The sequence below is a fragment of the Canis aureus genome, chromosome 3 (genome assembly GCF_053574225.1).
Source record: "Canis aureus isolate CA01 chromosome 3, VMU_Caureus_v.1.0, whole genome shotgun sequence".
NCBI classification, from domain to species: domain Eukaryota; kingdom Metazoa; phylum Chordata; class Mammalia; order Carnivora; family Canidae; genus Canis; species Canis aureus.
Genome location: NC_135613.1, coordinates 78311438 through 78339046, shown reverse-complemented (window position 1 = coordinate 78339046; position 27609 = coordinate 78311438). Strand labels below are relative to the sequence as shown.

General features: G+C 46.8%; 1 protein-coding gene across 6 annotated transcripts in view; it reads right to left on the bottom strand.

Annotated features, from left to right (window-relative positions):
* GRAMD1B (GRAM domain containing 1B) overlaps window positions 1-27609 on the bottom strand; it is a 175017-nt gene that overhangs the window by 73653 nt on the left and 73755 nt on the right. Inside the window, exon 1 of one of the 6 annotated variants that reach the window (XM_077893928.1) lies at window positions 15600-16070. The exons of the other annotated variants lie outside the window; for them this stretch is intronic. Within the exon in view, the coding sequence (XP_077750054.1) occupies window positions 15600-15622 (23 nt within the window). The 5' untranslated portion in view covers window positions 15623-16070. Of the gene's footprint in view, window positions 1-15599; window positions 16071-27609 lie in introns of those variants that run through there. 6 annotated transcript variants of the gene reach the window in all.

The window sequence follows — 27609 nt, the reverse complement described above, 5'->3', positions numbered from 1 at the left end:
TCACAGCACGTGCTCAAGAAGCCTCAATCCTAGACCACACCACCGGTTCTACGAAGTCATCTTGCAAACATATGCGGTGAGGAAGAGAGGCACTCGCTCAGCGAACTGCATGTGTTAGGACAAATCATGATTCTCCCGGAAAAACAACTCAATCTATTCATGATATAAAGCAGGGGTGGGCAAACTTTTTCTGTAAAGAGCCAGAGAGCAAATATATTATTAGGCTTTGCAGACCGTAGAGTCTGCACTAAGTACTGAACTCATTTCTATAGGATTAAAGCAGCCGTGGACATTAAAGGAAAGAAGGTGGCTGTGTCCCAATAAAACTATTTACAGGGGCGCCTGGGTGGCTCGGTCGGCTAAGCATCCAACGATTGGTTTTGGTTCAGGTCATGATCTCGGGGTCGTGAGATCAAGCTCCAGGTTGGACTCTACGCAAAGCCTCGGCTCTGCTTGTGCCTCTCCCTTTGCTCCTCCCCCTGCTCACGCCCTTTCTCTCAAATAAGTGAATAAAATCTTTTAAAAAATAACTTTATTTATAAAAAGCAGCAGCAGGCTGATGGATAGCATTAGTGGAGGAAATGGTGCAATCCTTGTGGGAGACTGGAATAAAGGATATGGAGGCAGAAACCTATTTCTTGCTCTTCTGCCCTGGGACTGTGAGTATTGTACCCATTTCTTTGATTTCCAGGAAAGGTTTCTGGCTCACACCAGGCCACTGCAATGACCCCTGCTGCTTTCTTCAGCATCCTTGTCCAGAGTTTGCTCGGCATCTCTCTGCCCTTCTAAGCCTTCTATTTCTTGTTCTTCTGCACCTCTCTCCCTTGAGATTGGAAGCTCAGAAGGGGCAGGATCTCATTCCTCAGCAAAACCAGTGAGGTACTGACCGAGTGGCCACCCCTCACAGTGTCCTTCTCAGAGTCCCTCACGGCAAAAATGTTCACCACCACCCCCCAACCCAGCTTCCCAGGCCGCAGCGACTCAGTCCTTGAAATCTGTCCATCCCCCTATGCATCTCAGGGAAGCAATGCATATTTTTCACTCCTTCACTGATTCATTTAAATGGGAGAGTGCCTACTGCGTGTGGGTAAACCTTAGAAAACACCAGCTTCACCTCCCCTGAGTGGTGCTGGAGAGAGTCTGACTCTGCTCTCAGAAGGCCACCCTCGTGTTCGCTTTCCTGCTCCCTGCTGTCTTTCTACCCCAGAGCCCGAGCACTTCAAAAATAACTTTCTCAACTGTACTAACAACTTTTACCATGACAATTTCTAACTGGCACTAAAAGCAGGGAGGATAAGAAAAGCTGAGAATGAGGAAACAGACCAAAAGCAAAGGAGGTGGAAAGAAAAGCACACACACACAAAAAAAATCACTATTTCAAATTTTTAAAAAATGCTGCTTGCTTCCATCATTTTTTTTTTTAAGATTTTATTTATTTGACAGAGAGAGAGAGAGAGAGAGAAAAAATTAGCAGATAGAGATAAAGAAGCAGGCTCCCCATTGAGCAGGGAGCAGGACTCGATCCTAGGACTCTGAGATCATGACCTGAGCCAAAGGCAGACGCTTAACCAACTGAACCATCCAGTGCCCCTGCTTCCATCATTCTATCTGCATTGAACGACCCCCTTTCACAAATCCCTAATATGGTCCTAACCTTCCTTCAAAGCTCTGCTCCCAAAGCACCTTCCCCAAGGAGACTTCCCTGATAAACTCCCCCAAATCTACAGCATCCCCTGGAATTCTCTAACATGGTTCACTCTTATGTACCTAATGCCTGGTGTTGGACAGCCTGTGGCCTCTGTCCTAACCGTTATAATGCCACCTGCTCAAAACCCACGTGACAACTTTTCCTTCCCCCACATTTACCATAGCACACTGTACTTTGCCAGCGCTCTCCCGACATGGGTGCTCGGCCAAGGCTCTCCTTTGATGGAAGCGCTGCTGCTATCTCACGATATCCTCAATGACCTGTTAACACTGTTCACACCACCATTCATTCAGTCATTCACTCATTCACTCATTCATTCATTCAACAAAACACACGTGGAGTGTTCATATGCTCAGCAGCATGCCGGAGACTGCCATATATCTCATATGCAAATTCATTTAATCCTCAGATCAGCCTCCTATTAACATGTAACTGGCACACAACAACAGAGGTGATTTCAGGAGGGATTATGGCAAATGTGCATGACTGCTGGCAAGTGGCCGACTCTCACACTCTAGAAGAGAAGGACTCATCTACCTGGTGCTCTGATGCCAGGAGAATGGACAGGACCTACCACATTCCCTTCTAGGCCTATGACTTGTAATTTAGTCATCTGGATTTTATAAAAATAGATACAATTTTGTATCAAAACGGACCAATGTATTAAATTTTAAAAATCCATATCCCAGAAGGCCTTGAAGAAAGCAGAGGTGAATGCGTATAGGATTATGGTTGGGAGGGACTTTCTATGAATGAATGCCAAACACAGAAACCATGGAGGACAAGAGTGATTAACTGGATCACATTCAAACACACACACACTTCTATGTGCTGAAAACAGCCTGAAGTTAAAAGGCCCACGAATCCTGTGAAAACACTTCTAACATGCATGACTAAGGGTTAATAACCTTATTATCCTGAACAATGAACAACAAACACCTCAACAGGAAGGCGGGCAGAGAACAAAAAAGGCATTTCACAGGAGAAATACAAATGGGTAATAAGGAAATTAAAAGCATGTCACCAACGATCAAAGAGATGCAAATGAACGCGAAGCAGAGATACCACTTGTGGAGTATCAGATTGGCAAAGGCTAAAGAGAATGGTAATGCCAAGGCAGGCAAGGACAAGGAAAAGAAAAACCGCTTCTAACCCGCTGGTGGGTGTGTAAATGGCAACAACCTTTCCAAAGGGCAACTTGGCACTCTGCGTTAAAAGCCGTTGACCTAGAAATCTGGCTTCTAAGGATTTATCTGAAGAATGTTATTAGTACAGTATTATTTTCAATCTTGAAGAATCAGAAATAATCTAAGTGTCAAACATGAGGAGAACGGACAAATACTTAACATCTTTGCAATACCTACCCCTCCAACCTAATTACAGAAATCAGGTATGTAGTATAATGGAGAGAACAGGTGCTGTTAATTAAAGGATTTCAGAACAATGTACAGAATGAGTTAGTTTCATCTTTATCTTTCTATGTAGAGTATACACAGAAAAAAAAAAAAAAAAACAGGTCAGAGAATATAAACCAAAATGTTAGTAGTGATGATCACTGAGGGCTGGTATTATGACTTTTTTGACTTTATATTTTCTGTTTTCTCTATAATATCCAGAGACAGAGACAAGGGGTGCTGCAGAACAAAACAAAAAACAAAAACAAAAACCCCAAAAAACAAAAACAAAAAACCCAAAAACAAATATTCAAGTTAAAACTGCGATAATTATTTTCCTGAAAAACAATTTAAGATTTTATCTATTCATTCATAAGACACAGAGAGGAAGAGGGGGCAGAGGGAGAGGGAGAAGCAGGCGCCTCGCTGAGCAGGAACATGGGGCTTGATCTCAGGGCGCCGGGATCGTGACCTGAGCCAAAGGCAGAGGTTTAACCAACTGAGCCACCCAGGCAACCCTGTTCTTCATTTTTTTTTTTTTTTTTTTTTTTTGTGGAAAAAATACTTTAATTCTGATTTTTCAGAACAGAAGAAGTCTGTAAAAGGACTCTGAAAGGCAAAAAAGGACTATACAAATCCAAGAGGGCAATTATCCAGCAAATATTTTTTGAGCATCAACTATGTGTTAATCCTTGTAGAAAGTACCAGAAAATAAAAATTGGAATGACTCAATTCTCAGAAAAGGTCTAAGATGTTATAAAAGATAGAATGACATTTAATCCAAGGCCAAAATTATGAGGATGCAGGCAAAGTGCACAGAGAAGGGGAAATGACTAGTTAATTCCTATTTGGGGATGAGATAAATCTGAGATTGGCTTCTCCAACAAGGTGAGAGTAAAGATAATTCTGAAGGATAAATGGATTTCCATACCCACAGATGGGAGAAGCAGAAGCCAAGGGGCAGCATAACCAAAGACTGCAGTGACATGAAAAGGTTTGTGTGTGACATGTTCTACAAAGGGAAAATGTGGGGATGCCTCAGTGGTTCAGCATCTGCCTTTGGCTCAGGGTTAGATCTGGGGTCCCGGGATCGAGTCCCACATCGGCTCCCTGCAGGGAGCCTGCTTCTCCCTCTGCCTATGTCTCTGCCTCTCTGTCTCCCATGACTAACTAAAATCTTAAAAAAAAAAAAAAGCCCAAAGGGAAAGTGTGTCAGGATGGCGGGGACAGAAGAGCCTGTGAAAATTTGGAGCAAGGATGAAGCTGGACACTCATGACAGAGCCAGAATGGGAAGGCCTTGAGTGCCATGCCAGGGTGTCACCTGGATTTTTAAAAGTTACTAGAAGCCAAGTTCAGTTTTTGAAGAAGGGCTGGAAATCTAACCTGTAGACAGCTGAATGATCAATGGACTCAAAATGTTCTGAGAAGAGATGAGGTTATTCAGCCATAAAAAGGAATAAAGCACTGATACATACTAGGACTTAAACCAATCTTGAAAACATTATACCAAGGGAAAGAAGCCAGTCACAGAAAGTCCACATAGATCTAGGATTCCTTTCTTGAAGTGCAGAACAGGGGAATCTACAAAGACAGATTAGTAGTTGCCTAGGGCTGAGCTGGGAGGGGCAGGAGTGGGGGGTGTGGGAAGGGGTGGGGGGGGGGGCTTGGCTAAAATGTACAGATGAGGTTTCTTTCTGAGATAATGAAATTGTTCTAAAATTGACTATGATGGGGCACCTGGGTGGCTCAGTGATTGAGCATCTGCCTTTGGCTCAGGTCGTGATCCCTGGGTCCCGGGCTCGAGTTCCGCATTGGGCTCCCCACTGAGAGCCTGCTTCTCCCTCTGCCTGTGTGTGTCTCTGCCTCTCTCTGTGTGTCTCTCATGAATAAATAAATTAAATCCTTAAAAAAAATGGACTATGGTGATGGTTGCACATATTGTGAAGATACTAAAAACCAACTGAATTGTATACTTTAAATGAGTTAATTGTGTGGTATGTGAATGATATGCTTTATTTTTTTAAAAGATTTTATTTACTTATTTGAGAGAGAGAGAGAGAGAACAAGTGGGGGAAGGGAGAGGGGGAGAAGCAAACAGATTTTCCACTGAGCAGGAACTCCTCACAAAAGTACAAATTGACTTTCCTTGTTTACATCAAAGAAGGCAAGAACACCTGCTCATGAAATCAGAGGGTTAAAAAAAAAGTCATCTGAACAAGCCAGCGTCAGCAGAGGCTAAATAAATAAATAAATTTTTAAAAGGTACATTTTAGACCAAAAAGATAGCTTTAAAAAAAAATGGTAATAATGTGCAGAGCCAAGCAGGGCAGATCAACTTCCAAAGCTCAAAGGTCAGAGTTCCCAAAATTTGCATCCTCAGGTGTGTGCACCTGAGCCTCAGGAAAACAAAGGGTTTTTGCATGTCTTGTCATAGTGCCCCTGGATATAAACTCTGACCATTCGGCAAGGCATAAAAAGTTGAGGTCGCCGCAGGGAAGCTATTATGAAACAGTAAGGCTCCCAGTCTCGGGAGAATGGGTCCAAAAAAAGATCTTAACTGGAAGATAAATCTATTTGCACTACAGCAGGAGAGAAATGTGAGTCCCTGCGTGGAAGTTTCCTACAATGTGCGGCACTGGTGAGACCCTACAGAGAAGAGAGTCCAGGTCTGGCTCCCCATTCCCCCTACTACTTGAGGCAAGCCCACCACCCCCACCTCCCATATCCCACCTCCCACCCCAAGGCAAGGACTCGTTCCTCCCCATCTTCGTGTCCCTACCACCAGCCAAGTGGGTGCTCCAGAAATGTTCAAGTAAATAAATGAATAAATGATTAAAAAAAACAAAACAAAACAAAGGACAGAAAGAATCCAGTGGGAACTTGAGAAGAATATGAAAGGGTCCTGCAGTCCATGGGGATCCAGAAGAGAGAAAATCTGCTGCTCTAACTCAACTGTCATCTTAGAGACGAGGGCCCCGGCGCCTGGCTGAAGGTCACTCGGTGAGGGGGAGGACACGTTCCAGCCTCCAGTTAAGTGACCGAGTGACCAGACCTGCAGGGGGCTGAAGACAGTAGACTTCCAGCAACAAGACTAAAATACATGATCTGGGAGTCCAACTGAGTGACGGTGGCCTAAGACGCTCCTTCCTGGTTACTCCGGGAAAGATAACCATCAGAGTTCTCTGTGTCCATCTAGGGCATGAGTTACAATTGTGGATTTTAAGTAGGTAAAGAGCAAGGCTATGACCCTCCTCCCTCTTTGAACAATATCAAACACAAGACAATGAAAATTTTAATAGTAGCGTAACCGGTCTCAGGTGGTTGCACTGTGCAGAGTACTCCCCCAGGGTGTGTTCAGGGGATTCAGCTCGACGACTCCCCCCACTCCTTACAACAGCCCTCAAAGGCAGCTGTGAGGAGCCCCATTTTACTGATAAGAAAATCAAGGCTTGGCGGGGTAGGTAACTCACCCAGAGTCATGGTCTAGAAAGGAGCAGGACCCACAGGCACCTGTCCCTTAGGGTCTCCCACAAGCTCAAGGGGAGGAGGTGCCCCATGTGCTGGACCAGCCATCCATGTCAGTGTTGGAACAAAGGCGCTGCCCCAGAGGCATAACCTACCCCCTCCAGGGGGAGGAGTCCTTGGCCTAGACTCAGGAACCCAGTCGGTGCTCTGTTCCCAAGATTTGCATTTTCTGGGCCTATCCTCCAAGCCTTTGAATGTTTTCATAAATCTTGTAAAACAAACACACTAAAATGGCTTGCAACTACTTAGGTGCTGTTATAATGCTAAACTGGATGGTGAACAATGTTTAATCCTCTTCTAAGCTATACAGATACATTATACACTTTGTTTTGGATGCAGGATACATTTCACACATTTTTAGGGTTTTTTGTTTGTTTGTTTGTTTGTTTGTTTGTTTGTTTGTTTGTTTTAAATAAACCCTGAGCCAGCCCCAAAGTGAAGCCACCAGACCAGCCAATGACTAGGGTCAGGGCTCTCAGCATGGGGGCGGGGGGATACACTGCAAAACTATTCTCCTATCTGACCACCTGATACAGAGAGCACCACCCCCCAGAAAGCCTGCCCCACCTCCACAGCGGCAAACCCTTCCTGAATTGTTAAGTATAAAGCTCCAAATTTCTACCAAATAAACACTCTTTTTCTCACTAAGTCAAGAACTAGAGTGTAGAGGCTGAGAGCACAGGCTTTAGAGCCATTTTCAGCTCTATCCCAGTTCTGCCACTAACCTGGGGGTCCAGGGCATGTTACCTAAACCTCTTTGAGACTCAGTTTCCTTACCTGTAAGATGGGATAAATACCACGGTTACTGATGAGTTCCGCGAGGGCTACATGAGCTCAGGCAGGCAGACAGGCGGGCAGGCACGTAGTAACGTTGTTATCATTCACAGCTCTACTCTTGCCTGCTCCCAAACTCGGCCCTTAATGCTTCAGTTCTCTGCCCCAGAACATCCTGGCCACCAGGCTGGGAAATGCATCTCCACCCTCTTTGGCCATCCTGAGCCGGAGGGCTTTCCCAGCTGACTGCAGCAAGCCCACGCACCCCTGCCTCACCTGTGCGACTGTCCGGACGTGAAACGTGTCTTCCCATTTGAACTACCCCAGCGTCCTCACGCACCCCCCAGTTCTGATCAGGCCATGCAGCTCTCTCTGCCTTCCACCAGGGCCTTGCTTTGGTTTCTACAGTCTAGCTTTTGCTTCTCCCCTGCCCCCCCGCCCCCATAAACTCTCTTGAAATCTCGGTGGCCTCCATCCTTCAAGGACCAACCCGCATCCCACCTCCTTCATTCAAGCCTCCAACTGCTCTGCTCTCTTCTTCTCTGTTCTTGCACATCTTTGTAGCTGTAATTCATATTCAAATAATTCATATTCATCAAATATGAATTAAATATTTATAAATTTATAAATTTATAAATTACCTTGACAAATCCCTCTAACTTTTCATGGGTGTTCATCTTCTCTCTTCTCATGGGCAAAGACCTATCTTTCAATTGCTTTACAACCACGTGGTTTGAAAGCATGAACTCCGAAGTCAGACTGCCAGCTCAAACACTCTGGGGCTGTGTGACCTTGGTCCTGATTACTTAAGCTCTCTGTGCTTCAGTTTACTAATTGATTTTATCAAAAAACTGCTATGCGTTAATGTACAGAAAATATTTAAAATATATGTAATACAGTAAGCTGTCATGTAAGTATTAGCTACGACTAGGGATCTCCTTATCCTGGGGATCACTATTACAGTGCTTAGAAGGAGATGAAATATCCAGTAAAAAAACATCACTTTGTTGCATTTGAGAGGCATCTTTATCTAAACTAGGGGGAAGGAAACTCTGTCTAGGGCTAGACAATAAATATTTTATCTTTGTGGGCCAGAGGTCTCTGTCACAACTGCTCAGCTCTGACACTGAACCATGACAGCAACCACAGGCAATCCCATACAGAAACAAGTGTGGCCGGGGACCAATAAAACTTTATTTGTGGACACTGAAGCCTTAATTCCGTACAACTTTCACATGTCCTGACCTATTCCTCTTCCTCATGATTTTCCCCGACTGTTTAAAAATGTAAAAACAACACATGAAACATACTTATTAGCTTGGAAAGCTGTATAAAACAAAAACAGGCAGGAAGCTGAACTGGGCCCATGGTGAGCCCGGGTCTAAGGGGACGTGACATCTCTCGTGACATCTCAGATCAAGGTCTTTATCCTCCAGGCAGTAAGAAAACTTATTGAGTTTTAGAAAGGGTGGTGAGCCCGTGGCCATGCTTCCCTAAAGGTAGCAATGGTCACCATGACAGGTACTCAACAAGACTCCAGGTTCTCCTCTCCTCTGCCCTGCAGAAGCCTCCTGTTCCCCAGTCTTCCTGTGGTCAGGCAGGGCCATGTGACTAGTCCTGGCTCCTACTGGCTTCCAAGGAGAAGCACGGAAGGGCCAGGCTCTCCTGCCCTCTGCAGTGACCGTGCAGGAGGCGCCAGGAGACTCTACAGCCTACATCACTGAGCCTCACGGAGGACAGCCTCCCTGGAGTCTTTTCCAGAGCCTGGGAGGGATGTGTAGTGCTCAAGAGCTAACTTACAATGAGTTCAGCTACCAAGTTGGGGGCGGGAGGGCGAGAGCAGTTGCTATCATAGCATAACCTAGCCTCTCCAGTCTAACTCAACGTCTTTCTGCAAATATAAACCAAGGAACAGTGTTAAGGATTAAGTACTCATAAAAACATCTGGCGATAGCTAGTTTACCTATCCTTTCACCTTAAGTCATTTAGGAAACAAACATCCAGCCTTCTGGACAAGGGAATAGAGGCCTTATTCTCCGCATTTTATCATGAGAAGCCTTAAATCATCTCTTCCAGCAATAAAATTCAATGGCAATAAGTCTCAAAATGGCCAGGAGGAAGGGTTTCTAGCCAAGTGCAGTAGTGCCCCTTATTTGCGGGGGAGCCATTCAAAGACCCTCAGTGGACAGCTGAAACCATAGGTAGTACCAAACCCTATCTATATTATCCCTTTTCCTATACATGCACACCTATGATAAAGTTTAATTAATAAATTCGGCACAGTAAGAGATATGTAATATTAAGAAATAGAACAATTATACTGTCAGAAAAGTTGTGTGAATGGGGTCTTTCTCTCTGTGTGTCAAAATATCCTATTTTACTGTACTCCCCCTTCCCATGATGATGTGAGATGATACAATGTCTATGTGATGAGATGAGGGGAACTGGATGATAGAGGCATCATGGTGTAAGCGTTGGGCTACTGTTGACCCTCTGAGGATACGTCAGAAGGAGGATCACTTGCCTCCAGACCACGGTTGGCCGTGGGTAACTGAAACCTCAGAAAGCAAAACCATGGATCAGGGTGAGGGGACTGCCGTACTGCCGTACTTATAATCTGATTTGTTTTGACGCAATCTCTGCCAGCCATCTCACACTCTAATACAGTAAACTTCTTTCTTCTTAATAACGATGGTGACAAAAACAATAACAAGAAAAATCACAGTTCCTGACGCTTATTTCAAGCCAGGTCCAGCTCCCAAAGCAGAAGCCTGGATATGAGGTAGGAAAAGTCTGTCCTTTAAAAAAAAAAAAAAAAAATCTGTAAAGCCAGAAGATCTGGTCACTGCCCTGAGCTGTCCTGATCACTCATGGGATTTCAACGCTTAGATGACCAGCACTCGGTGCTCTGGATTCAACAGACCATGGGCAAACTCCAATGCCCATCCCACCAAATAATAAAGTCAGTTTTGCGCTGTTAGCAAGAGGGTGTGCCCGCTGGGGGATGTTTGTAAATGAGCATTTAATACTCTCAAATGAAGGTTTGTTGTTGTATTTTTTTTAGTGTTTCCTGCTGACTAAAAAGTACACCACCAGTCCCCATTACAAGCAGCCACTCTCTAAGGACCTTGGCCTTTTTCTCAACTATTGGTGAAAAGGAAGCTGAGAACCCAATTAATCTGCCCAGCACTGTCATTTAATCCCACTTTCGAAACAGCCACCACTCAAGGCCAACAGAAGTCACCTACCAAGGCCACACAGCAGGTAAGGAGGTGGTTACACGGTTCAGATTCAGGAGCCAGCTCTCCAGACTCTCAAGTTGAGGAACCCCAACCTTCCCTGCAGCTCACCTTCTAGAAGCATGTGAATAAATGGGAAGCCTGGCTCTAAAGGTCATCTCCAGGTCTTCCTCCTCCTCCTCCTCTAGAGAAAATTTCTCATGAAAAAACCTTGAACGATAAATGTACGACCTGATCTTGACACTCCAGAGTCAGAAAAGCCAAGTTTCTGCCAGATGTCTAACTCAAATCCTCTCAAGTTTCTGCCAGATGTCTAACTCAAATCCCCTCTTGCAACTTCACCTATTCCTTCTTTCATGGGCTTTAAACTGAAGAAAGAACAGTGTTCCATTTGGTCACAGATTTGAAGGGGGAGGAAAAGCATACGAGACAATTGACCTTTGGTGTCTAATGAAATATGGCTGACCACAAATCTCCATGAAACGTGGAGGAATGCAAACATGAATTTCTGTCCCAGCTACCTGGTGAGGACGTTAAGTGAGCGGGTTCCTTTACACAGCACTCATATTCTTAAATAGACAGTGTGAAAGTAGCACGAATGCTCACTCACCCACTTAAAAACACAAAGAGAAGCTCAAAATTCCTCTCCTCTGTGGACCAAGGCCTGGCCACCGAAATGCTTCCCCTTCAATGTTTCAAGAACTAGACTTGCTTCACTTTCTCAGGATCGGATTCTTGATGCACACTGACTTGCCTAGAGTCTGACAGAGACCCCCAGCTCTATGGAGCCTGCACCCACCAACCCCCACTGCGGTGAGGACCAGGAACACAAGGACAGAGAAATCAAAGGACAGGTGTCGCTCCAGCCTGCCAAGTCCTATGGGGGCCAAAGCAATGTGTACAGGGAGCAGCCCCATGAAACTGGAGATCTGCGTGGCATGTGAGGTTCTGAGGCCCCACGGGAATGAGGAATATCCTAACATCACCCCCCTACCCAGAAATAAATGAGAACTATGTAGAAGGAGGACTGAATTCTTCTTTCAATACATCATATGGGGGGCACCTGGGTGGCTCAGTGGTTGATGCCTTTGGCTCAGGGTGTGATCCCGGAGTCCTGGGATCGAGTCCTGCATCAGGCCTGCTTCTCCTTCTGCCTGTCTCTGCCTCTTTTTGTGGGTCTGTCATGAATAAATAAATAAAATCTTAAAAAAAAAACCCATACGGCTTCCAAATTGCATGGGTTCCACAGCTCTGCTTTGGCACAGCCCTATGTGTTTGCCACGTACCACCTCCTCTCTCTTCCTCCTCCACTGCTGCCCTTACCTTGCACACCAAATGATCGGGAGACAGAATCCCAGAATCATCCTTCGAGAGAGTCTAAAGCCTCTCAGAAAGGGGAAGCTGAAGAGCAGGAGCATTTCTCTCTCACCATCCAGCCACTTGTCAATCACAGACACGCACCTTGATCAGCTTCATCCCAAAGCATCCCCTGTGATAACCTCCTAATGCCACGAGGTATGGTGTCAGTGCTGTACAAAGTACAGCTTCGACTCACCTGACACTGGTCAGCCTTCAACCCCACTCAAGTGCCAAATACTCCAGGAGGCGTCTTTGCTACCCCAGCTGAAACGAATTCCAGCCTCCTCCGAATTTCTAGAGTGCTTGTTGTTAATGACAGGTCTCTGTCCCTCAGCATTTACTGACTGGTTTTGCAGAGTGTGCAAGTGTGTGTGGGAGTGTGAGTGAGTGTGTGTGTGTGTATGTGTGTGCGTGTGTGGGGTTGGGTCTCATTCTATCTGTGAAGCTACCGAACCATAGAAGTCAGAGGCAACGCCCTTCACATTTTTTTTAACCCCCACAATGCTTAAGCACAGGATCGCAAAAATAATCACTACTTGGTCAACCTTTGTAGACTGAAGGGATGGATGAATCGCGGATGTGTAGACCTTGCCCTTGCCCTCTGGGAAAGGAGATCTAACGCAGTCACAGCTTGCTGTCACCAAGGTAGTCGCACAACTGAAGTAACAAGTGAGAAGAGGGTGCCCTACCTTCTTCAGCACCTCGTTGCTTTTTTACCACTCTGTATCTCAGTTTCCCTAGCTCCCAAATGGAGACGCCAGACGCTTCATGGGGCTGTAGCAAAGATCAAGGTAATGCATTTCCTTACACTTTTAAAAGTCTAACTAAATAAATATAAAGCAAAGAGACCACGGAGCAGGGCAGGGGGCAGTATATGGTATTGTTATAGGCTGAGGAAAGTGTACTACAGAAGAGTAACCAAGAACAAGTGAATCACAAGGGAGAACTACCCACAAACCCAATGCCTATTGTACACCTGCTCTGTGTCTCAGTTTGCTTGCTCTGTAAAATGAGGATCTTAAGCACGAGGTCATGAGCACCATGGGACTTAACACCTGTAAAGCGCTTAAACTGGTCCTCGATGTGTGGCAAGCACTCAACAAATGTTAGTTGCCATTATTACTGTTATTATCAGCATTAATGTCATTGTTATTTTTTTTAATTAGGCTCCATGCCCAGCATGGAGCCCCCTGCAGGGTTCAAACTCAAGACCATGAGATCAAGACCAGAGCCAAGATCAAGAGTCCGACAATCAACTGAGCCACCCAGGCGCCCCAGCATTATCATTTTTTTAAACCACCAACACATAGGTGTTCCAGAAATGCTTCTAGAAATGACTCAAACATTAGGAAATTCATTAATTCTATCCTCTTCCATAAGCAGATGATATTACCCAGAACCTGGTAGCCAATATATTTGATCACCTTGTTCCTACCAAGTCTCCCTGTTGACAGAGGAGAAGAGTACCCTGACATGGGATATGACCAAAGGGAGCTGCATTCAAGCCTAAACATTCCCAACACAGATGCAGGTCTGGCTCCTGGACCAAAATGGACCCATATATCTACACCTAATGAAATAGTGAATCATGGGCTCTAACGCTATCCAGGCAGACGTCAATGGCAAAACTTCCCCATCCTTGTAATATTTGATTTGGCTGGAAGGGACAAGGTTACCCCAATTACAGTTCCCAGCTTAACCCTGTTCTTCTGTTGAAATGCACCAAGAGATCCTCAAGGCAGATTTTTAAAGGCACATATTTCTGCATGTGCCTCAGAGACCAACCCAGGCCGAGCCGAGAAACATTCAGTGTTAAAGTGATGTCTCATCATGAGACACAGCCAAGCACCCCTCAGCCCCAACCCAGGCGTACTGACGGTAGGGGCAGGGAAGGACGCTGAGTGATTTCCGACGATGAGCCCAGTGTCCCCACTCACCCAGCAGGACCTGCACCTTTCCTGGACGCCTCACCCAACTTACAGGCCCAGCTTGGCTCTGCTGAGGCATCAAGGGGCACCTCTGGGTGCTGACCCTGCCTGGAATCGCCAGCGACAACAGATTCTGCTAATAATGCTTTCCAGCCCAGAAGGAACACAGAACCCAGCTCCAAGAAAGAAGGGATGGTGCTGCGACTACCTCTACCTCCTTTTCTCAACCTCACAGGGGGACTTCTGGCATAAGAGCTAAACATCAGAAAGAGTGAGACCAAATCTTGAAGAGAAGACCTACAAGGCCAGGACTGGGGGGGGGGGGGGGGTCACTGATGCTGACCACCCCTCGGGACCTCACAGGTTTTTTTTAAGAATTAAGCTCATGAGAATGAAGCTCTTCCCTTACCTTTCCCAAAGTGGCTTCTCAAAACCCACAAAAGGACCATCTTGCCTAAAAGAGGATGGCTGGGCTGGACTAAATCTGTTGGACTTTCACCTAGGGGAGGTGTTTCTGGAAAGCCAGATGCAACTCAGAGCCAGGCTAGGACTCCATGTATTCACTGGCTCAGTACCTACCCTGACTCTGGGAATGAACCTCCAATAATCCAGAGACATCACTTCCCAGAGTCCCACCACGGACTGCGGGGTGGATGGCTCCTGGCCCAAGGAAGGAGGGCAGGGCGCATCCCTGCAGGGAACTGGCCCAAACTCTCCTCCCACCCTCTGCTGTCCTCAAGGAGAGAAAGTGCCCTCCCCAGCCCCGAGAGCCTCCTTCCTCTGAGTCGCACACGCCACCCGCCACCCGGTAGGCAGTGCCAGATCCCTGCGATGACAAAGTTTCCCAGGCAAAATCTCCAGTTTCTCCACCAGATAAAAAAGCCAATTCACCCACCCACTTGATTCAAAGGAGAAACGGGAGAGGTGAGGGTTTTATTTTTAAAACGGGAGGTAAAAATACTCTGACGGCTTCTGTGGCTACCACACAGCTCTCTCACACGTCGAGCAAGAAGAGGCTGTAACATCCCAACATTAGGCCCCAGAAGAGGCACCTAGAGAGCCCCAAGGTGCGTGCCTGGGATGGGCACGGCGGTGGGCCATCCACGCTCCGTCGGACGCCAGGCATGCCAGAGGCTGGAACCTGGGCCTCATGACCTGGTCCTCGGAGAAGCCTCTAGGAGCTCAGAGGCTGCCTACCGGGACAAGGGTGCCGTGAGGAGCAGGGTGAGCAAGGCCCCCGGGGACGGCCGTTGGGCTGGGGAGGGTACCACTGCACCCACCGCCAGCCCCTTGCGACCCATAGGCCCTCGGCCCGAGGGACCCTTCTCAGCCAAGTTCCCTCGGTCTGCAGGCCCCTCAAAGTTGGAGACTCTTCCCAGCTGCACTTTGTCTCCATGACTCCCTCCCCCCACAACTTCCAGCAAACCCCTCCCCCAGGAAGATGCTGGCAGAAAATACTGCAGCAGTGCAGAAGCCAGGGAGAGCCAGAGAGGGCAAGGCAACTTTGCAGAGTGCGTGCCCCCTGCGGCCCCCGATGGGCCTCTGCGGGGACGGGCCTATGTGAAGGGGACCTCCTGAGGATGCCGAGGTGCTGGGGGTGGGGGGGGCTCGGAAGCGGCTGAAGAAAGATGACGAAGAGGAAGGTGCCTCGTCCGTCCCTCCTCTACTTACCAGGATAGCTTGAATCCTTTCATTAGTACAGGCACGATAATCCACTGACCGTGTCCTTAGCATCCCCGTGACAGCTCCGGAGGTCCCAGGACATATTTGAAAAGATGACGAAGTCCCCAAAGAACAGAATCCCATGTAATGTGACTTGAACACAGAGAGAGAAAGGAGACAGAGGGAGAGAGGGGGAGAGGGAGAGAGCGAGCAAGCGCCAGCCCGGAGAACCCCTGCGCGCCGGGCTCCGAGGCCGACGGCAGCTTCTGCAAATCCAGCCCGGGGCTGGAGCCGCCTGCCCGAGCCGCTGCCGCCGCTGCCAGCTTCTGATGGGGACGGGCGACGCTGGCAAGGCTGCAAAACAAGCCCGGAGTGGCTGTCACCAGGCAGGCCGGCGGCCGCCCGCCCACCCTCACCTCCCGCCGGCTCAGAGCAGCCTGGGGCAAGGGACCCAAGGAGAGCCCGGCAGGAGGGCAGGCACCGAGCAGAACCTGCACGTCTCTTCCCCCAGGCGGCGGCTCCCGCAGCTCCATATAATCTCCTCATCAATGCAGTACCCAAGCAAAGCACTGCCAGCCACTTCCGCCCATTTAAAGACACAGCACATGTTTTGTCCCGGGATGGGATGGAAAGTCAGGGAGAGGGGTGGGTGCGCAACCCGATGCCCTGGAGGGAAGAGGAGGGCAGGGGGAGCGGGAGACGGGCGCGCCCCTGGCATCCAGCAAAGGGTTTGAATGCCACGGGGGGTGGGGGGGGCGGGGGAGGGGGGGTGCTGACCACCCCCCACCCCAGGCCCTCTGCAAATCTGGGGCACCCAAAGCCCAGCACACTTGAAAGGCCTGGAGGAAAGGGGGGGTGGTTAGTGCCTGGGTGTCCAAAGGCCACCGTAAGTGGAATCCTCACCCTTTGCCCAGCAAGGCGGGGCGAGCTTGCTGTGAGATCCCTGAGATTCCCGGTCCTCTTCCCCTGCTGGGGAGAGAGCCTGGCCACCACTTCTGGAGCGCTCCATGAGGCAGCAACTTAGGGCAGCCCGGCAGCTGCCCTGGTCACCTGGGGCCCAGGAGCCCTGTAAGATGGCCACAAGGGCCTGGGCTTGGATCTCAATGATGTTTTATCACCAACAGGGATCTGAGAAGACTCAGGCCCAGCACAGCATCAAAGGGACGAGACACTGGGATTTTTCAACTCCAACTAGAACACATAATTCACTCTTAAAATCCTCCAAGCTGGGCCCGCCTGTACCAGCCCCAGCAACTTTCCTGGCTGTCATTCTTTGTTTTTTTTTTTTTTTTTTTTTTGGTCCTCCCCTAGATTATTGGACTATCTGGGTCAGTAATGCGGATGGGTGAGAACAAACAAAGAGGAGATTAATTATGAAATAGTAACCTTCAACTGAACCATATTAAGCCTTTACCCTGAAACTTGCCTCAGAGCAATCATCTATACAGACTTCCATACGTGTTCTGTACACCATCTAGACCTGACCCTCCAAGGTGATAATCTGAAGAAAAACTGGAGTGCAGGATCCCCACTGGTAAGACTCACTGTACTTGCAATGACTTATTACTTGCCTTGCTGACTTTAGATGATAAGTTCCATGAAGGCAGGCGCTGTGTATCATGTTCAGGTCCATCTCCTGAACTTAGGAGCCTGACTTAGGAGGGCTTATATATAGTACAGGTACTATTAGCAAGTGGTTAATCAAAGTGGCCTAATTCGAACCTAAATAAAACACTGCAGTCTCCCTGCAGGGTCCAAAAGGTCCAACAGAAATGCTCTTTAAGGGATCCAGAGCTTTTAGAGACGTACTCCCAAAGCAGCCCAGGGCTACGGAATTTCCCTCTTTCCACAGCCCCCGGGGCTAGACAACACTGAAATACTTTCAAGACTTTTGAACACATCTTTAGTTATGTACCTTCAGCAGCACGCTGTAGGGATGCAGAAGTTCTCTTTTACAACCTAGGTAATTCACTTGAAGAGCCTCCCGAGACCTGTGATGCCAGCCCCTTGACAAATGTCCTTAGAGCACTCTAGGTAGATGAGAATATTCTCATCCTGCCCCACTAACCTGCTCTGAGCACAGATAACACAGATGCAGGTTCTATACTGCATCAAAGCTTTCCAAGTTATTTCATTAGAGGCACATGATCATAATGTTAAAATTCTTCAGCTCTTACTCTTTATCTTTTAAAAAAAAAAAAACTCCCTTGCAACTATTGATAAGAATGTATTGGGAACATGTTATGTCAGGCGTCATGCTAATAAGCACCTTACTTGCATTATCTCATTTAACTCTAAATGAGATCCATATTATGAAGTAGTGACTATCATGATTTTTCGGGTAATTGCTGCTGAGAACTCACAAGTGTAGCATCTAGATTTGCCCAATGCTCAACAGCCAACAAGCTGCAAGCTTGAAACTTGTATTCAGGCATGTTCAACCCCAAAACCCAGTCTCTTAAATCAGGATGTTGCTTATTATAAAAAAAAAAAAAAAAAAAAGATCAGACAAGCTGATTTATAAGGGTTCACATGGTCCCAAGACAAAAAGAATCCAGGCAACAGGTTAAAAAAAAAAAAAAAAAAGACACTAAATCAAGTCAGCTGCTTCTACTACTCTTGCTGATGAGTTAGCTTGCTTAAGTACCAGTGTATGATGGAGGTATAAAGAACATGAAAGGAAAGCCTAGTTGGTTGGGAGGCAATTATCTACCTCAAATTCCCCTTGGCTCTTTTTTGTTTCTAAAACCAGGGCTTTTCACAGAGCCCTAGAACCCGTCTCCATTTTTGGGACCCATAAGAAAAATCTTAAAATTAGATTGAAATATGGCTTTAAAGCACCATGGGATTGCTATCTTACCTTGAAATAAAGAATAAGACCAAGCAAAATGAAGGGACATTCATCATTCAGTATATTTCCCTCTTTGATCTTCTCACAAAGGGCAGACTGTTTGGCACAGTTTGGAAGGTTTCCTGACCGGTAAGTCGTCAGCACTGACATAATTCTAGATTACTCTGGGGGTGAATGTGCAGATTAATGGTCAGGCAGGTGCTTTCAATTCTCCAGCTTCTGCCTGACTCTGCAACCTGGCTGCTCCTTGATGTCTGTGTTTCAGGGAGGGCAAGAATATTTTTAAAGATTTTATTTATTCATTTATTTAAGACAGAGAGAGTGCGAGCATGCAAGCACGGGGGGGTGGGCAGTGGAGGGTAGTGGGAGAGGGACAAGCAGACTCAGCAGGGCCCAATATGGGGCTCGATCCCAGGACCCTGGGGTCATGACCTGAGCCACCCAGGCACCCCAAGGAAGGGCAAGAATTTTTAAGAAAAAACATAAGTCCAAAGACTTCTATTTCTGGCAATATGGCAGACTAGATATCCTGATGGGCTTTTCTGCTAAAAACAAGTAAAACTGCTGAATAAAATAAAACATTTAGAAAGAAAAAAAAAAGAAAATTTTTAAAAAATGCTTGATGAGCTATCAAAGTAAGACCTACTTAGAGGCCACAAATTTAGTGAGAGCAGAAACCCAGAAAATTAAAGAGAGCCTAATGGGTATGTATTCTAGAGAAGATATCTATAGAACCTGCAAAATGAGGCCTTGATTTTCTGGACCTCACTGAACATGGTGGACAGAGACAACGCCACAGGCCCTCTGATGTGAGGAGGGAAAGGAGATCACCTCATAAAGTGGGGCCTGCTGGCTTACGCTCACCCAAAGAATGAGCCCGAAAGAAACCCCCACATGTTGCTGAGGAACTAAAAGACACACCTGTCTTCAACCTTGGCAGAGATGGAGGGAGAACAATCACCCCTGATAAATCATAATTACCAACTGATCCTCATACAGACAGCTGCCTGGGGATTTCCTCAACAATTCACACACGCACAAAAAACGTCCAGAGAAGAGAAGGCTGATGAACTCAACTACAGTAACACAACCTAGGAACATCTGCTCATCAAAACTGATCATAAAGAGGGAGAAAGGACAAGGCATTTCTGGGAGAAGATATTTGCAACAAATGTAACTGAAAAAGGAATTGCTCACAGAATTTATTAAAAAAAATTCTATGAATCAATAAGAAAAAGAAAAACAATCAGAAAAATAGACAAGGGATTTGAATAAGCACTTTCAGGAGAGGAAGTGATCAATAAATATATAAAAAGGCACTCAACCTCATTAGCACTCAGGAAAACGCAAGTCGAAAATGCCAATGAGATGCTATTTCATACCCATCTGATTGGCAAAAGTTAAAAAGTCTAATAATATAGAGGTTGGAAAGGAGCTTGGAGATATGTATAGTGATTCAGCTACCTTAAGCAAACCACTTGGTATCACATGGTATAGTTGAGGAACTGCATCTTCTAACACCTAATGGTTCTACTCGAGCAATTAAAGAAGCTCCCATTAGGAGAAGTGCAGGAGAAACGTCATACAGCACCCTATGTAATAACACAGTTTGCGGAAACAAAAAAACTCCAAACCTGGAAACAAATAAATGTCTATCAACAGCAGAATGGACAAATAACTGGGATTTTCTTAAAGTACAAATGGTATATAACATTCAGGAAATTCATAAATTACTGTCAAGTGCGACTGAGTGAACCCTGGAAACGATGCTGAACAGAGAGAGCAAGTCAATGAATGAAGAATGCAGAGCATGATTCCACATGCACGTACAGCTACAGAGCAAACACCTACCACGGTAGTTCACATTCATATGAATATGTTCACACAATGGTGCTCAACCTCATGAGTACTCAGAGTGTCCAGAAATTTGTGTCTGTACAGCTAGACCGTCTGTATCCATAAAATGGAAAATCAAGCAAATGACAAACTCAAAATTCAGAAAGGTGGACACCTCTAAGGAATGGGGAAGACGGCGGAATTAGTGGGTCCCGTAAGAAGTACACCATGCTCACTGTTCCTTCTTTTTGTATGCTTTACACATACTTAATGTTTTATAAATAATCTTTATAGCAATTCACTATTTGGGGAAAAAATTTTAAAAATAAACAAAATAACTAGACAACACCTGACACCACTCTTCTCCTTTGGGTCACTATGAACAGAATGGACAAGAGCGCAGGGCGGTGGCCGGGAAGCGTTGACCGTGACAATTTGTGTTATCTGCATTTTCAAAAATCTAACCTCAAAATATTGGCTTTCCCAGGCTCATGGATATTCCAAAGTTTGTTGTGTTTATAAGGTCTGATTAACACGAGGGTGAGTTGTATTGCTCCAAACCTCTTGCTATAACACAATGGTTTCTTTCAAACTTTACTGGGTTTGGAATGCAGGTTGGAAAATTTTCCTTTTTGATTTTAGCTGCTCTGACTTTTTCTTCTTGGCCTCCTGCATGCCTGAGGGTCTCACCACCCGGGGACTGTTCCTTTCCCAAGCCAACAGAATCAGGATTAGTCTTCTGGCCTCATCCCTGAGTAGGGACTGGCGGGAGGTCTCTGAACCAGAGCATACCACTATGCAGACACCCAAGGCCTCACAGCTGCAAGCCTAGGAACTCACCAGAGAATTCAGGCCCCTGCCACCCACCCATCAGTGGCTCTTGCCGCCACCAGATGCTCACGCCTCCTCGTGACCTTGGGAAGTCACGGGGAGCCTATGTGGAGCAGAAAATAGACAGTGGACATGACCCCTGAGGCTCCCCTTCTCTCTGGAGTTTCTGGATTCTGCGCTCGCCTCCTGAGAGCAGAGCCGCAGGCCCAGGGCAGAGCTGCAAGCCTCCAGGAACTGGCAAAACTGGGGCAGAGCAGTGCTGCAGTCACACGTTGGGGAATCAAAGCTCCAAGCTCAGGCAGGGGAGTCGTCAGGCGCTGAGAGTGTTATATTTAAGGAGCATTTTGGAGGTCAGGAAGCTGGTGCGAGGAGCAGCGGGGGAGGAGCAGCCTCCTAAACACTCCATTTCAACAAGCCTCCGCGTCCTCCAGCCAGCACCCTCTTCCAAATCCCAAACTGCAGTCAATAGAGCCTGTGTGAGGGGACAGCAGATGGCCAGAGCGGCACCCGATCAGGTGCTCCCCGCCACTTCCCTGTCCCTCCTGCCCCCCTCCCCCCTCTCCTCTCCCACTATTAGTCACTGGCTCTGGGGTGACAGTGTGGGCTGCAGGCATTGGCCTCGCCTTCTGGTCTGTTCATCTGTGTCAGCTCCCAGCTGGGAGCCTCCCGAGCCCGCCCCTCCCCTCCCCTCCCGTGATGGGACTGTGTGCGCACCTCTGCCCTCCAGCCCCAGCCGGCCACTGCAGGGAGGGCAGGGGCGGGCAGGGGAGGGGGGCCGGGGCCACCGAGCAGCAGAGGTCCAGAGGCTTGTGTGGAAAGCAAGTGGGGAGGGCTCTGCTCCTCTCAGGTATGCTCCCTTCTGCCTCTATGACCCCAGGCATCTCCTCCCAGTGCTGGCGTCAAATAAGAAATGAAAATACAAAAGGGACAGACTTACCGCCCCCCCCCCCATCCTTCTCTGTCCCTCCACTTCACAATCTGCTGATCCAGGATGTTCCTTCAGGCAACCAACAGGATGGGCAAGGGCAGAGCCAAGCTCCAGCCAGCCCCATGCTGCCCCTAGCTGTTCACCAAGCCCAGCAGACCAGAGAGGGAGGAACACAGGAGGGAGGCAGCCAGGCCGCTGGAGCTTAAGGAAGCCTCCCCTACATTCTGTCCTGTGGTTCTCACGACGCTCCAGGGCCGTGTCACTAAACCACATTTCCCCAGGGGAAGAGGCTCCAGCTCCAGAAGGTCTGGTTCTCTTCCTGCTGCGGGTGGCTGCCCTAGCCCCAAGGTAAGGGGGTGCTGCGGTTGGTGAAAAGAGGCAACGGGACAAGGGGAAGCCCGGAGCCGGGTCCCACAAACCCCTTCGACCTCACGCTAGCCTCAGAATCCCTCTTCAGCCAGGCCAGGACCAAATCACCTCTCTTGCTCACCTCAGCAGCAGAACCCAGCTAACCTAGGCCTCCCCTCTGTCGAGGCAGCTCTGCACATCCTTCTACGTGGAGACTTCTGGCTTCCTCAGCTCTTGCTCTGTCTGGCAATGGAAGCCCCAAAGAGGACCCCCACCCCCAGCCTCAGCCCCAGCCTCCAGCCCTACCCCCTTCATCTCTGAAATCTCTCCCCGGCTGCCTGAACACCTGCCTGCCAGCCTCAGTGCTGGCTTATTGGTTCGGCTCCTCCATCAGTATGTTCCAGGTCACAACTCTTTCTGCTGCCAGACAGAAGAGCGGCCCCCAGGTGGCACAGCCCACCTGTCAGGAGAGAGACACACACCTTAGGGAAACCCCACCAACCAGGCCAGGGTGGGGGCCTCACCTGACCTCCCTCATTCTAATCACCTGCATAACAAAAGAAAACACGGTCTCCTGCCAGATGGAAGAAACAAGGCAGATTTCTAATTACCCACCCTGAGCCTCCCTGTTTATCCTCAGGAGAAATTCAGGGTGACTGATGGTATCAGGACCCAGAAGGGAGCTTATAAACTCAGGTTCTCTGGGGGAGGGAGCACCCAGCCACCCACAGGCCAGCTGCTCCTTCGCTCCTCCCACCTCCTCCTTCTCCCTCCTCAATCCAAGTCACCCATCAGGAGGACCCTTAGCAAACTGATGAGCTGGGCATTGTTCGCTCATCTTAACAGTGAAAGACTCCTGGCCCAGGACACAGGGATCTACTGCTGGCCCAGAGACCGCTTGGTTTTCTAGACAAGCCTAGAAAAACCACATTGGGAGCTGACACGGGCCTGACATCAGTCCCAGGGGTGTGTGCTGTGCTTTCTCAGGGATTCTGGAATTAGATGTGAGTTCAAATCCATCCTTAATATGTGAGACCCTGAGCAAGTCCGCTTCCTTTCTCTAAGCCTCAGCTCCATCTACACAGAGGTGATGACAACAACCCATATGGTGGCTAGGTGTCGATGACATAGCACAAGACACAGTCTCAAGTGCCCAGTGCATTTGAACCATTACTAGGATGGTTCCCACCCGGTGTCTTACAGACCGCCACTACCCACTGTGAGAACCAGATTCCATACCTAGGCCTAATCTACTTTCTCTTCTTTATCTAAAAAGTTTCCTTATTTTTTCCTGTTCTACTGGAGATACTTTTATATTTTTATTTCGTGATATTTCTGCTACATCAGTCGGTCATTTATTTATTCAACAATAACTACATTATTGGGTGCTTACTATGTTCAAGACTCAGGTAAATCAGGATGATATTTCAACAATAAATCCAAGATCCTCCTTGATCTCCAGAAGCTTATGATCTAATAAGGAAGATAATATAATACATGGGCATTAGGTAGTTACATTAAGTAGTTTTTAAAAAAAGATTTTATTTATTTATTCATGAGAGACAGAGAGAGAGAGAGGCAGAGACACAGGCAGAGGGAGAAGCAGGCTCCCTGCAGGGCACCTGATGCAGGACTAGATCCCAGGACCCCAGGATCACAACCTGAGCCAAAGGCAGACGCTCAACCACTGAGCCCCCCAGGTGTCCCACAATAATTTTAACATAAAATTTTTTAAAGTATTAAGTCCTGTAAGAGAGGCATAGATAATCAGAACGTGGTACTACTTCTGTTTACCAAAATGAACACAGGTTTGTAATCATGATGCCAATTTTTTAATCAATTAACAAATAATGGCGAATATTCTCAGCTAACCTATACTGAGTCTGTCTGTGATAATTATGTCCTGATTAGTCTGGTCTTAACACAAAAAGAGTTAGCCAGAAAAAGGATCCAATATTTGTCATCATTCTTTACAGAGACAAGAACTTCCTATTTGCATGACAGGTGTCCAGAAATAGTGCCTGCGGAACATACTGCTATTCTCACTGCCAATAAACACAGGTTTATTTGGACAGAGCAGCCTGCATCTAATGGGCTGGAATTTGAAGTTTCATTTCCTACCATTAGGACATTTTCTCATCGGAGCCTTAAGGTTGGGGGGAAAAAATGTTCAAAGATGCCTCGGGCCCCTATACTTAACCTACTATATTCTCTAAACATCACAACTGACGTGAGAATGGCAAAATCGTGACTCAGGATGCAGGGACCTTAAGACCAGAGCCCCTCAGTAAATGCACCTGTGTCCTTCCGTACTCAGCCACCAGCTGCCTTTAATGGTTCATGGGCATCACAAGGGAAATATTTACATGATCTGTGGACAACTGAATAAAAATAAAGGCAACATGGTGAGGTTGCAAAAAGCTAAAATACTCTGCGTTTTTAGTTTTTGAGAACATGTCCCTTTAACTTTGTGTTAAAATGTTCTTTAAATACAACCAGGGGGTGGTGCATTTTATATGGTAGTTTTGTTCCCTTCTAGGAGTAAAACAAGTATGTGGCAATTCTGTGTTTCCGCCAACTTCTCTAACCAAATCCACAAGTTTAGACTCCTCTATGAGGAAGGGCTTCTGGGTTCTCCGAGCTCACATTCTTGCTATAAGGAGGGGCTCTGCCTCTTAACTGCTATAAGGGGAATCTGAAAACCTCGAGTCAACTTCCCTTGTCTTTAGGGGGTCATCTGGGCCACAGAGGTTCCCAATCTAGGGGGATTTTATTGACCTATAATTGACATATCACATTATATTAGGTGTAGAACATAATGATTCATTATTTGTAGACATTGTGAAATGATTGTAGTAAGCCTAGTTGACGTCCATCCTCAAGAGTAGTTACAAATCTTTTTTCTTGTAATGAACCTAATCTATTCTTGAATGGTTTGATGATGCCTTGGCGGTATGGCTGGGCCTCCCAAATACACACGGACAGCTACTGCCACTCCCTCAACCTCAGACACAAATCCCCAACTGTTCCTGAACAACTTCGCCTGGTCCCATAGGCACCTCAAAGCCGGCCTGAATAATGTACCTTCACATTATACCTCTACACCTCCATCTGACTCTGACCTCCCGGTGCCTGCTTCCTGATAAATGGCACCACCCCCTACCAAGTCACCTGGTCAGACATGTGGAGTTCACCCTATAATCCTCTTCTACCTCCCACTGAACTAGGTACAAAGGCATGTCAATTCTAGTTCCCTCAAAGACGCGGGTTTATTTCTTGCTTTCATGTTCGAACCTGCTTTTCGATTCTCATTGTTAGCTTTGCAGTTGTATACCTACCTTCCTCTCCAAATATGTTTATTCAGTCACCCAATATTTATTGAGCATCTATTATATACCTAGTAATATGCTAGATGCTGGAGTGTGGGGGAAAGGGGCTGGTTGTGGCTTAAGAAGCAAAAACACACTAGCCCTGCCTTTAAAAAGCATATAGTCTAGCTGGGGAAGACAGATATGTTAAAAAAAAAAAAAGTCTCAGAGATGGCACAGAATAAGGAACTGATTAATTATCTGTCTATCCTGTAGCCAGAGTATTTTTCAAAAGCAAATTGACTAATCTCCTAAAAATCTTTTGATTGTTTCCAATATCTACATAATTTACATAACGTAAGCACCGTAGAAGGCTGTCGTAGGATGTTGATTCCTATGTCTAGTTTCATCAACTGCTCCTAAGGCCTGATCATGCCAAACTGCTTGCAGTGACCGGGGCTTTGCCACATTCATGCTGTCTCCTTCTCTTGCCTCACTACTGTTCGGTGAACAGCCATGGTATGCCAGGCTTCATCTCGTTTAATCCTCACTACAATCCTGCAGGGTCCATACTATTGCCCTGGGTTACAAATAAGGGCACGGAGATGAGGACAGGCCAAGAGAATCCGCTCTAGTTCACAGAGGCAGAAAGTGGCAGTGCCAGCATTTGAACGCAGATCTGTCCAACTCCAGTTCATAACATCACCTCTCTTCTCTTGTCCACCTGATAACCTCCCACTGACGCTTCAGGTCGCAGATCAAATGTGGCTTCCTTTTGAAAGCCCCCCTGCCTGCCCAGGCAACATCAAATACTTCTTCTGTGCTTCCCTGCTGACTTGAACTTCTGTTACAACCCCGATTACCTTGCACCATCATAATTTGTTTACTCATCTGTCTCCCCCCAAGAATCCGTGAACAACTGTTCACAGTGATTGCATGCTAGCCAACTAAAACTTCCACACTGAACTCTCTGCTGGCATATTACTGGCATTTAATAAACATTCATCAAATGAATGTATTGATGAATGCCTACCAACCTCTTTCCTCGAGGTTGAAACAGAAACTCTCAGGGCACAGTTTACAATCCATGTATCTTAAACCCAGGTACAACAGGACATCAGACGGCCCCCCTCTGAAACTGCAACCTTAAAAAAAAAAAAAAAAGTAGTACCGTGGCAATGCAATAACAGAGCCTCAAAATCCAGACTCCAGGAGACGAAGTCATGCCTACAACAGCCCTCCTCTAGGAACCGAACACTCTAAATAGGTGGCATTGGCATCGAGAGTGATCACACTTTCAAACCAAAAGCTATTTCATTCTAGGCTAACTGAATCAAAGATATGCGGGGCTAAGGAAAATCCTGGGAACAGTACTTCAGAACTAAAAGGGAAAGCATAAGGAAAAAGGGATGCATTTACATATATTTAGAAATACATTCAAGTAAAATGACGTATTAAAGAAATGGCATCTGGGTGCCTGGGTGCCTCAGTCAGCTGAGCATCTGCCTTCAGCTCGCTTGTGATCCCGGGAGCAAGTCCTGCATCGGGTTCTCTGATCTTTGGAGAGCTTGCTTCTCCATCTCCCTCTGCCCCTTTCTCCTGCTTGTGCTCTCTGTGTCAAACAAATGAATAAATAAAATCTTTAAAAAAGAAAAGAAATGGCATCCAAGCCATATGTAAATGATGTACCAATGAGTCACAACATGAATTTTTACTCAACAGTTGCATGACATTGATACATTATCAGAGATTCCATACGTCAGCCATAACATGTAAGTTCTCTTTTAACCTGGGCTGCAAAACACAAATAGGCTCTTTATGGGAGCATGTGGATCAGGTAAAGTTTCTTAAAGCTGTGAGTTATAAACCTCCTACCTCTGATGAGAGCCATGGGTACTCTTCATAGAAAGCAATGCA